Here is a 12,463-nt window from a genome sequence, read left to right on the forward strand (position 1 = left end):
ATGATCCTAATCTTAACTTCCTTAATCTCATCTGATTAAGGCTTTATTCCTCTCATTATTCTAACAGTCCTTCTCTGAATTAGTTCAGTTCCAGCTTATCTTCTTTGAATAGTGACCAGAAATGCAGACGATTAGTAATGTTCAAGCTGCAAGACTGTTACCAATCTTAATACATTTGCCCTTACCCAACTCCAGATTAGAAAAATAATACCAGGTTGTAAAGCGCTCTATCAGTAGTTAGACAGTGTTATGTCTGCCTTATTCATATAGGCATTCTACTTTATATTACTAAAAGTAAATACGTTTCTTCTGACTTCAGGTCACCTGAGTTCTTCATCAATATACCCAGTCTGCCTCGCACCTTATTTGATAGTAACATCATGTTCAGACAACAGAGTGCGGTTCTGGAGATGTACTGTAGAGACAGACCTAAACAGCAAACACGAAGAAAGGGAAACATATCACTGGAGAAGATGGCCTTTAATGAATGATGAAGGAGAAGACAACAGCAGTACAGTGAGCATAGTAGGAAGGCCAGTTGCCGTTAGCTGTTCTTACACAGGACGTCTTGCAGTAGCATACAAACAACCCATACAGCATAACGGTTTTGTTTCCAAAGAATTTTCCATGCATGTTTGTATACTTGAATGTGAGTCTACAGGAGGATCAGAATGGGTTTTGGAACAGACAATTCATCTAGATGATTTAGTTAAGGTTGGAAGTGTACTTGATTCAAGGGTCAGTGTAGATAGTAATTTATTTGTTTACAGTAAATCAGATGCTTTTTTGAATAAAGAGAAATACCTGGTGCCCAGTATCAAGCATTTGGTGCATTTGGACTGGGTATCAAAAGAAGATGGTTCACATATATTAACAGTTGGAGTTGGTGCCAACATCTTCATGTACGGAAGACTTTCGGGAATTGTAACAGATCAAACTAGCAGCAAAGAGGGAGTAGCTGTCATTACTTTACCACTAGGTGGTAGCATAAAACAAGGTATAAAGTCAAAGTGGGTGTTGCTTAGGTCAATCGATTTGGTATCATCTGTAGATGGCACTCCTTCACTGCCTGTTTCTCTGTCCTGGGTGAGAGATGGTATACTGGTAGTGGGAATGGACTGTGAAATGCATGTTTATGCCCAGTGGAAACACGCTGTCAAGTTTGGTGATGGAGAAAGTGATGTTTTTACTACTGAAGACTCAACAACACAAGATCCGCTCAAAACAAGCTTGATTGCAAAGAAGACCAGTGTAATTGATGGGGCAGGTATTGTGGATGATGTTTTTGGCACTCCAACTGTAATTCAGGATGGTGGCCTTTTTGAAGCTGCTCACGTTCTTTCACCTACTCTACCCCAGTATCATCCAACCCAGTTATTAGAACTTATGGATCTGGGTAAAGTTCGCCGAGCCAAAGCCATTCTATCACATTTAGTTAAATGTATTGCAGGAGAAGTTGCAATAGTTAAAGACACAGAAGCTGGAGAAGGAACTGGTCCTAAACGCCATCTTTCTCGCACCATTAGCGTAAGCGGCAGTACTGCAAAGGATACCATCACAGCTGGAAAAGATGGTACTCGAGATTACACAGAGATAGACTCAATTCCCCCACTGCCACTGTATGCACTGCTTGCTGCAGATCAAGATGCCACTTATGTTTCTGAAGAAACTTCTAAAATACCTCAGGGCTCTGAAGATCATGCTAAGAGAAAAACAGAGGATCAGTACTCGGATCTATTCCAGATTCAGCCTGTTACAACTGAAGACTTTATTGATTTTGAGCCTGAAAAGAGGGAGAGTAAATCCAAAGTTATTAACCTGTCGCAGTACGGTCCGACTTACTTTGGCCGAGAACATGCTAGTGTCCTGTCAAGCCACCTGATGCACTCAAGTCTGCCAGGCCTCACTCGACTGGAGCAGATGTTCCTTGTAGCTTTGGCAGACACTGTGGCCACAACGAGCACTGAACTAGATGAGAACAGAGATAAGAATTACTCAGGTTAGTAACTGACGTATTATTGATTTAACGTTCTTGTTCTTCTCAGCAAAGGTAAACTTAGTCCTTGGGTATTTCGGGATAACAAAGCTGAAAGCTAACATCAGCTTTTCAGATTAGATACAGCAAGAAAGAAAAACACTTAAATATAAATGTCTACGTATATTTCATAGACAACTGGTAGTTCAGGTTCTCAGCAAGTTTAGAAAAATGCATTCCTCACACGCTGCATATGATAAGTTGTATATATGCCTCTTGTAGTCACCTGCAAGTTCAAAAGTCAGTATTTTATATTTCACAGGAAGGGATACCTTAGATGAATGTGGCTTACGGTATTTGTTGGCTATGCGCTTGCACACCTGCCTTCTGACATCACTCCCACCTCTGTATCGAGTTCAGCTGCTTCACCAAGGTAATTCTTAGAGCGAAGTATTGCTTTCATTTGATCCACTTGAGCTGACAGGATCTGGTTGTGTTTGATTTAGAATATTATGATATTTCTATTATCTGCATGTTCATTTTAGATTATAACTATTCCATTAAGGCCCTTATCTTGCAAAGGCTTAGTATAGGCTTCCCTACGTGCACTGTGAATACTAAAAAAAGTATAGCTCTAGAACAGAAGAAAGATTCTACCCCATTCAGTTATTCAGTTTGAGGCATGATTAAGTTCCCCAGCCAGGTAATGTACAGATTGTACATATATTTCATTGTTTCTCCTGGAAGAATGAAGATGTTGCTTTACATGAGCATGGCTTTACCTTACCTCAAAGATTATTTTCTTACTTCCATCACAGCAGGTTTTCGCCCCTTGCTCAATCGGAGTAAATGCAGTTGTGAAATACAGGAAAGTAAAGCAGTTACCACCTAAACAGCAGACAGAAAGGTTTCTGGCCCAGAACGGGTCTGCCTCTGTGATAACAGAATATTTTTCCTTCAGTCTTTCACCGTATAACTCTAGTACATATATGAATGGGTACTGGAAGACAATGGAGGAAGCACTAGAGGACATCCCTAGTGAGCAAAAAGATATTTCAGCTGTTCCTTTAGCAGCTCTACTCCCTGTTGAGGGAAGTGGTCTCTCTCAGACCTACCGAACTCGTGGGTATATTTTTCTTTCAGTCTTTCACCGTATAACTCCAGTACATATATGAATGGGGTACTGGAAAACAATGGAGGAAGCACTGAGGAGAGGACATCCGTAGTGAGCAAAAAGATATTTCAGCTGTTCCTTTAGCAGCTCTACTCCCTGTTGAGGGAAGTGGTCTCTCTCAGACCTACCGAACTCATGGGTTGGAGATCCCACTTTGCACCTCTGACATCTTCCATTTCTTATTAACAAGTCTTAATCTTCTGAATGTTATTATCTTATGTTACTGTCTAGGCCTATCTACTTGCCATTTTGCATGGGCTTTTCATTCTGAGGCTGAGGAGGAGTTGATCAACATGATTCCTGCTATCCAGAAGGGAGACCCACAGTGGTCTGAATTAAGAGCTATGGGTATTGGTTGGTGGGTCAGGAATATCAACACACTCCGAAGGTGCATCGAGAAGGTACTTTTTATTGCTTACAAATTATAGTTACGTGCTTTAGGTATGCCTTAACAGATACGCATGGTGACTTGTATATAGCAGATTCCTTTGCACTCCAGCCCAGCCAGGAGGCTGCGTAACTAGTTTTTTATTCTACGCCAACTGATGTTGGCGGTCCTGGCTTATAAATTCCATTATTCAATTTTAAGATATAATACAATTGATCTAGGGAAAAGCCATTTCTGAAGCACCTAATTTCTCCCCCCCCCCCATATTTTACAGTATGTTAAAGATCATATTAAGTACCCTGTTTTAAGAAGAAACTTGTTTTCAGATATACGAGACAGTATATATCTGTAGATTAAACAGGGAATTATGCTTTGAGTTCAGTAGTGGGTTTTATTTAAGAAATAAATATATCTAAAAATATTAGTCAATAAAAACTATATAAAGGGTCTTTTTGCAAATTTTGTATTTTTTATAATGGAGTACTATAGAACAGAAAAGATCTGAACTGCAAGTTTTACTCTTCTGAAGAGTCACAAAATTACTATTTTATAGAAATATGCACCTATATTATGTAAAACCAAAATAACACCAAATCTCATTTGCATGCAGAGTTTTCTTATGGGAGATCTAATGGACAAAATGCAATATATTTTGGAGATAATATCTAAAACTGTTTCCCATAGCTACCAATGAGATTTAAACCCTTGCTTTAATAAGAATGTCAGCTTTGTAACTTGAAGTTTGATGGATTTGAATAATTATTAGCTTTTGCTTTGAATTACAACAAATAATGCAATCTCCGAAATGTGTGTGGAACAGAAGTACTTACTAGTTGACTAAATTGCCAAGTCATCTGTTGTAAAAATACATTTTAAAAAGTTACAGGATAGTCAAAGAATCCAGGAGCAAAACTTAATTATCCTAGTACTCCAAATCAAATGCAATTACATCTCTGAGTCCTATACAAAAAACAAATAGTGTTCATTAAAGAAATACTTGTTTTAGCTTAAGTATATGTTAATAATGGATTGCAAGAGGAATTTCATCTAATAGTATGAGTTACTGTAACACTTTCAAAGAAAAGATTTCTATTTGCACATTTGTAATGTCCCACTGTGGTTGAGAGGGGTTAATATCTGCAATAGTGCTGTTTTTCTGACTCTTAAGAACATTTACAGTGTAATGAGAGCTGTCACATATGAATAAAACATTCTGACAGAAATTACTGTTGCTTTGTAGAAATAATACAGTCACCTAGACCATCATCCCTGACAGAGAACATGTTATTTAGCTAAAAGCAGCCTTTATATTTTCAGTAATAACAGTAGGTTTTGTTTACTACAGGTTGCAAAAGCTTCATTCCAGAGGAACAATGACGCCTTAGATGCTGCACTTTTTTACCTTGCTATGAAGAAAAAGGCAGTGGTGTGGGGTCTATTTAGGTGAGTTCTGGTAACTAAGCTTGATTAAATCTTAATTGAACCAGGAATGCAAAGCAGAACTCATTCAAGATTAGATTTTAATTTAAAGTGAAGTTGTTCAAGGGATTGTATGCTAAGGTTATGTAATAAGTAGTTGTATACATTGCATTTCCTTATGCAGGTCCCAGCACGATGAAAAGATGACTGCCTTTTTCAGCCACAACTTCAGTGAAGATAGATGGCGCAAAGCTGCTTTAAAAAACGCTTTTGCTTTGTTGGGAAAACAACGCTTTGAACAGTCAGCTGCATTTTTCTTGCTAGCAGGTTCACTGAAAGATGCTATAGAGGTATCCACTTTTGAGAAATTAAGTTTCAGTTTCTAATTTGACTTATGTAACTGCATCCTTACAAGCTGTTCTCTGCTGATGTTTTCACAAATTGTGGCAGCACAAATGGTATGGCGTGACCCCCTTGTGCCCTGCAGACATACCATTTACCATTTTCACTACTGTGAAAAGCAGCTTGGAAGCTGACCTGAAGGCCAGAATAATTATTCAGATACATCAGTCGTCAGTGGAAGCACTCTTGGGAATACCAGTCATGACCCTTCTGGCAGAACTTTCTGTTTGATCAGCACAGTTAAGTTGCAGCACTCTGTTCAGCCTCCAGCTATTCTGCATGACCTATTGTTACAACATTAAGTAAAAAAAGAAGTCAGAGCTCTCTTCTGAAGCAGCCCTAGGATCCCTTTTTAGTGGAGCTGTGATGTTGCCTGCCACAAGGGAGGTGAGAGCTGTAGGCAGGATCATAACCTAAGCAGTACCTCTCAGGAGAGAATGGGAATTAGAATTGGTTATCCTGCCTATTTATATGCAGTATGTCTGCCTGTACCTGAGAACATAAAGAATTTTCCTCAGAGATGTAATTCTGCAGATGAGACAGTGTGACGAATATCTTCTTACCAGTGATGTATTAACATTAAAGTTGGAAGTTATGTTTATTCTATTAGGTAGAATAAAAATAAACATCTTTTCTTCTGCCATATTAATTTTTGACATGCTGATTCACTGCTATACATGTCATAATTCCTGAAAGAGAAGAAAGTACACCTCTTTCCAAACACAGAAGAAAACGTTAATTAGATAGATCTCACTCACCACATTTTTGACCCAAAGATGAATATATACTTCAAAAAACAGATAATGTGAGAAAAAAATCATCTGTTCTGTAAACATATATTGCTCTTCATTTCACTGTTATTTTAAAGATCTTTCCCTCATACAGCAACCTTTTCCTCACTTCTTATTGTAGGTGTGCCTTGAGAAAATGGAAGACATCCAGTTGGCTATGGTTATCGCTCGTTTATATGAATCAGAGTTTGAAACCTCTGTCACATACACCTCCATTCTTTATGAAAAGATTTTGGGTTGCCGTAAGGATGGAGCTGGATTCAGCTCTACTAAATTGCATTCTGATCCATTTCTGAGAAGCATTGCATACTGGATAATGAAAGATTACACTAGAGCACTGGACACGTTATTGGAACAAACACCTAAAGATGATGATGAAAACCCGGGTAAGGGAAAAACATTAGTGTGATGGGACAAACTTACTAAGACAAAGTAGAGAAGGAGAAATACTTTCTGTGTACGTATGCAGTCCGTTCTCCTGAGATGCCATTATGCTGAAATCATTAATTGGCTTATGTACTGGCCCGTTCAATTTCTACTTCTTCTTAAAAATAATAAAAAAATTTTAAAAAAATCCAATTTCTTCCAAGGACTTGTCTCCAACCCCCCCAATACCAAACTTAGTTCTGCTGTCAGATAAGCTCAGGAGGGCCTTCTTTGTTTGGTACTTCCCTACAGTATCTCTACTACTGAATGCTGACTAGATTATTCCAATGGACTTAAATTCTCATTCTTGCTTCTAGGAATTAGCAGTGTTCTATCAGGATTTCCTATCCTGTCTCTTCCGAGATTAATGTTAAATGGCAGGTGGCTACATAGCTTTCTGTGTCATATTCCCTCCCTTGAGGAAATCTCTACCTGGCTGATCATCTCAGTGTTTTTTAGGCTTAGCTGAGCAGAATATAACAGTGAGGCAAATGAGAGAGTTTAGTATCTTTCTACTCATGCAGCTCATACCTTTAATCTTTTTGTGGGGAATAAGTAATTCTTTCATTTTGTTTTGGCAACTAGACCCAAAACTGTCTTTGTTTTTGTGTCTTGACAAATCTCTGTAATGCAGGAAATACTGCAAAACAGAATAATACCATTTTAAAGCCATTTTCAATAGATGTCGTATCTATTTAATTCCTTAGTTATCGTCAAGTCGTGCAATCCTGTGGTATTCAGTTTTTACAATTATCTTCGGACCCACCCTTTGCTCATCCGAAGATACTTCAGCTCACCAGAAGGAACTTTGGCCACCTTAGGTCTAAAAACTGAGAAAAGCTTTGTTGATAAAATTAATCTTATAGAAAGAAAATTATTTTTCACTACTGCAAATGCTCATTTTAAAGTGGGCTGCCCTGTACTAGCTCTTGAAGTTCTTTCCAAAATTCCTAAAGTAAGAAAAAAGTCTACTGTAGCTGCAGAGAAAGATTCATCTAGTCCTCCGATACAGGCTGGTGTTTCAGATTCCAAAACCCTAAGGGATGGTGCTGGAAGTGGTGATATAGACTGGTCAAAGCCAATTTCAACTTCTTCCTTTGCTTTGGAAAATACTGTTGAATCTTCAGCACAATTTGACTGGAGTCAACCGGCAGTAAAATTTGATGATGAGCCCCTTACTCTTGATTGGGGCGAGGACAAAAATGGGTCAGACGAAGAGGACAAGGATGTTGGTATAATGATGAAAAACTCGAAATCTGATTCTAAGAATGGAGAAGATGATGAGAGAGTCTCGGACACCAACATCCCACAAACACCACACGGGGAGATTTCTGATGCAGGAGACACTGAGGTTGATGTTATTGCTGAACAACTGAAGTTCAGAGCCTGTTTGAAGATCCTTATGACTGAACTGAGAACTTTGGCTACGGGTTATGAAGTAGACGGAGGAAAGCTCAGATTTCAGCTGTACAACTGGCTTGAAAAAGAGATTGCCGCTATGCATGAAATATGCAACCATGACGCAGGGGGCAAAGACTATTGTAAAACATATACCAAAGTAAATGGGGATCTACTTGATCACGACGATATTATGGATAAGCCAGACATTGGTTCGTATGAACGGCACCAGATAGAAAGACGTAGGTTACAAGCAAAACGAGAACATGCTGAAAGACGAAAGTGGTGGCTGCAGAAGAACCAAGCTCTTCTAAGAGTTTTTCTAAGTTATTGTAGTCTTCACGGGGCACAAGGTGGTGGTTTAGCATCTGTAAGAATGGAGCTGAAGTTCTTGCTGCAAGAGTCACAGCAGGTAAATTCAACTAATTTCTATTCACAGGCGTGAACAGTTCTGGACTATCAGTTTTGTCAAATGCTTAAGTTTGTACCTAGATAGAGGCTGCTTCTGTTCTGCAAGTCTAATGGTCAAGATCATTTTAATATTCTTGGAGAAAGAACTTGGTATTTAAGTGTGCTGCTTTTCCACATCCTGATTAGTTGGTTCCTAAGAATCTGTTATATGACATTGAGCATTAGGCTACCTATAATTATGGAATATAAATGTTGCTGTTTATATTATAGCTGCAGCATTATATGTGTGTTCCAATGAAATTATAATTTTGATCACAACATTCGGGGTACCTATATAAAATTAAATTCACAGTTGCTGAAATATGACAAGATCTCATTCCCTAGACCTCTGCAAATCATGCAAGGGAGCTACAAAGAATGGGATCTTAGCTGCAAGGCTCAATAATACCAAGTCAGACAGGGTAGCACTCCCTTTTACTATATTATGGCATACAAAAAGAGATATTTTCCAGCAAATGTTAATGACTAACCTGAGCTAACAGCAGATAATCTAATACTGGGCAAGTCATTTAACTTGCTCTAGTCCTAGATTTCTCACATTTCAAATGGGAGCAGTAGACAGCTGTTTTGGTGGTACTAGGCTTAGCACATACTTTTAAGAATAAAAAAAAAAATTCTGTTCATTTCCACTTGAGAAACTCCGATTAGTGCAAATTTGACTTTTGTTATTAAACTCAGACCAGCGAGGATTATGTCAACTTATACTACTGCAAGTGCATTTTTAGTTGGTGTTTCTTAATAGACAATCCCAACGCTTCCTAATGAACTACGTAAAAAATACTCTTCCTGCACTAAATCAAAAAGTGTTCCTGCAAACTTGGCTATCGGGTCTGATCCATGTTATTGTAGTAACTAAGAACTTACTTTTGACATCAGTCACAGTAAAATCTTGCCTGTACTGAGTGGACGGCAGTGGAAGAAGATAAATAACCCTGGAAGAACATTTAAGATGTAAAGTTGTTTTTTTTTTTTTAACTTTTTTTCTCAAAGCAATAATTTTAAATACAATCTTTTCTTTTAAACAGGAAACTACTGTAAAACAACTTCAGTCTCCACTTCCGTTACCCACAACACTACCGTTGCTTTCTGCAAGCATAGCATCCACAAAAACTGTGATAGCTAATCCTGTGCTGTATTTAAACAACCACATCCATGATATTCTTTACACTATTGTGCAGATGAAATCACCACCACATCCTAATTTTGAAGATGTCAAGGTAATTAAAAGCTTTCAGGAAATGCTAAATGATTTTTTCTAAAATGGGGAGTGAGCATGCGAAAAATAAAATGCAGTGTTTGAGTTAACTTTTCAACACTTACCCTTTCCCAATACTGACCTTCTCCCTTAAGTCTGGCGAACTGAAAATGCTAGTTAACCGCTTGCTTTCTGACATCTTTCTGAGTCCGGTTAGTTCCCTTTCATCCAAATTCTGGTCATTCTCAGGAAACTATTCCAAATGTGAATGCTCAGTAAAACAGTGAATTCTTGGCTCTTAAAACAACACGATCATCTAAGTTAACTAATTAGTATCATTCTAGTCAAATCCTGTAGGGAGATTAATGAAAAAAGTTACATTATAACCTTCTATTAATATAGATATTCTAAACCTTACTCTAGCGCAAATTTCCTCAAGTGTACTGGTTTTTAAGGAATTGTGGTGAATTTCTTTATCTGATGCCATACTTGGGGGTGAATAAATTCTGGTCAGATTCAGTAAATAGAGGCGGGGGGAAAGCCGAAGAGCCTGAGAATATGACACAGTTAGTAAGAAACTAAACCATTATTTTGTACGTTTAGATCAGTGTTCATATTCATTAAATTAATTTGAATTTCTATTGACTAAGTGAAAGTAGGGAAAAATTAGGATGGGTTGTCCCACTGCCAGGCAGTTACGTTTCTACAACTGTAACCCAAGCTCATTTATGTATCATTTTCTCTTGTATCAGTTGACTCCTTTTCCATCCTGCCTTATGCCACAGCAAGCATCTTTCTTACTCTAAAAACCTCATACTTCACATGCATTTTCTTTTAAAAGAGAATTCGGAAAGAAGAGCTGACACTTCCTAACTGCAAACCAACTAGTTAGATAATTCATAGCTGTAATCTAAGGTCTAGCATTTGATTAAATGGAAAGATGGTAGGAAAAGATGGAAATGAACACAGGGTGGGTTTAAAAAAGTTTACATTTTTAACAGTTTGACAGTATCATTTTCTTCACACTGTGGATTTCATCGGACTTTCCAAGAAATCCTCACATTTCTTCTATTTAAGAACTGGAGCGTTTCTGTTGCGTTGTGAGGCAATAACGGAGTATTATTCTTGTTACTCCCGGAGACTTCTGGAAATTTATAACACAGAACTGCAGTAAAGAAGAGATTATAGATCAAACAATCATACAATGATTACACAAAATTTTGTATTTTATGCATGTTGAGCAACTGCTACTACATTGAACTGCGATGTTATGTAATACGGCTTCCAGGAACCGTTCTATTAAATTCATTATCATAACAGGGCATACTTAATCACTCCTTCAGTATACTCATTCATGGCAGCAGTTCTATATTAGAATAAAGTTAATTATCTTGACATAATATTAGAAGGTTTTGACTGCAATCAAATGAAAATCACAACTGCTTGTTCAAGATCAAAGTACTGTATTGTAAACTTAAAGTAACATTCAGTTACTATTTCCTGCACTCGGTTTAAAACTAGAACATTCCTGCATAACACATTTCCAACGCTGTTTAGAAAGAATTGTAGTTTACTCACCTTTTATCTATAACTTATATATAGCTTATTGGCTCTCTTTGTTTTAGGTGTACACGCTTCATTCTTTAGCAGCTTCACTTTCTGCATCCATTTATCAAGCACTATGTGACAGCCACAGCTACAGGTAAAAATGGAAGTTTCCTTACAGTCCTACATTTGGTGTATACTTTGTGTACCCAAAATGGAAATTCTTCATGCATGTGTCTAAAAAGGGGATTAAATATCTGTGTATGGGTATAGATACTTACACAGTTTACACATTGCTAGCTTTGATATGCCAGATCAGTTTTACACAGACAAAATAACACCAATCATTCAGATTTTTTCCAATAAATAATAGGAAAATCTGGTGTCACTCTCACTTGGGATGCTTCTGAAAAATATTTGAATGCTGTTTTCCACAGCACATTCATTGCTGAATAGGAGTGCAGGGGAAACATTTAAGCCTAACTGAAGTCAGTTTGTATTCCAAAATGGAACTGGAAGAGAATGCTGTAAAAACATTTAAAAAAATTCTTCAGAACAAATATGTAATTAAAGTTTTTGAAAAAGCCTTTTTCATATGTGGAGCTACACACATAACGTATTAAAATTGATAATGCCACATGGAAACATTTAAAGTTTTAATAAAAAAATGTATTTTGTATACCATGAAGTTACAAAATTCTTGACTTAGTTCTATAGAATTTTAAATGTTGCATTTTCTGATTAAAATGAGAAGCATGTATATATACGATACTTTATTACAAAAATATTCTAAAATCCTTTCTCATCAGAAAAAAATTAATTTGTATTTAGCAGTCAAACAGAAGCGAATCAGTTTACAGGGATGGTTTATCAAGGACTGCTTTTGAGTGATCGACGCAGACTGAGGACAGAAAGTATCGAAGAGCATGCAACTCCAAACTCGTCTCCTGCTCAGTGGCCTGGTGAGGCAAAAATAAGGTTACTTTTAGCACCACTGGACCAGCTCCACGTTTCAAAGTTACCTCACTATCCTCTAATATGATGGATGAAATGGATGATCAGTGATGGATAAGTGTTTCTGATTTAGTTCTCAGATTAATAACAGCCTTTAACTCTTTCACGTATCAAAACGAATAAACTTTCTATATGGCAAACATCTTGCTTGAAGAAGAGACCACGATCTTTAGGATAAACTCAGTAAGCTGATAATGCGTCATCCTAAAATGTTTTCCTCCAGCCTGCCTCACCCCCTAGCAAAGCTATTTCTGTTAGCTGTTTC

General features: G+C 37.5%; 1 protein-coding gene across 1 annotated transcript in view; it reads left to right on the forward strand.

Moving 5' to 3' along the window:
- The window catches only part of DMXL2 (Dmx-like 2), a 46,605-nt gene that overhangs the window by 18,520 nt on the left and 15,622 nt on the right, over window positions 1–12,463 (forward strand). The window contains exons 17-26 of the mRNA XM_009330955.1: window positions 320–1,999; window positions 2,298–2,408; window positions 3,381–3,550; window positions 4,883–4,980; window positions 5,141–5,306; window positions 6,271–6,535; window positions 7,283–8,385; window positions 9,470–9,661; window positions 11,265–11,341; window positions 12,016–12,146. Of these exons, the coding sequence (XP_009329230.1) occupies window positions 320–1,999; window positions 2,298–2,408; window positions 3,381–3,550; window positions 4,883–4,980; window positions 5,141–5,306; window positions 6,271–6,535; window positions 7,283–8,385; window positions 9,470–9,661; window positions 11,265–11,341; window positions 12,016–12,146 (3,993 nt within the window). The remainder of the gene's footprint in view (window positions 1–319; window positions 2,000–2,297; window positions 2,409–3,380; window positions 3,551–4,882; window positions 4,981–5,140; window positions 5,307–6,270; window positions 6,536–7,282; window positions 8,386–9,469; window positions 9,662–11,264; window positions 11,342–12,015; window positions 12,147–12,463) is intronic.

Source organism: Pygoscelis adeliae, unplaced genomic scaffold (genome assembly GCF_000699105.1).
Source record: "Pygoscelis adeliae isolate BGI_AS28 unplaced genomic scaffold, ASM69910v1 Scaffold318, whole genome shotgun sequence".
Lineage (NCBI taxonomy): Eukaryota > Metazoa > Chordata > Aves > Sphenisciformes > Spheniscidae > Pygoscelis > Pygoscelis adeliae.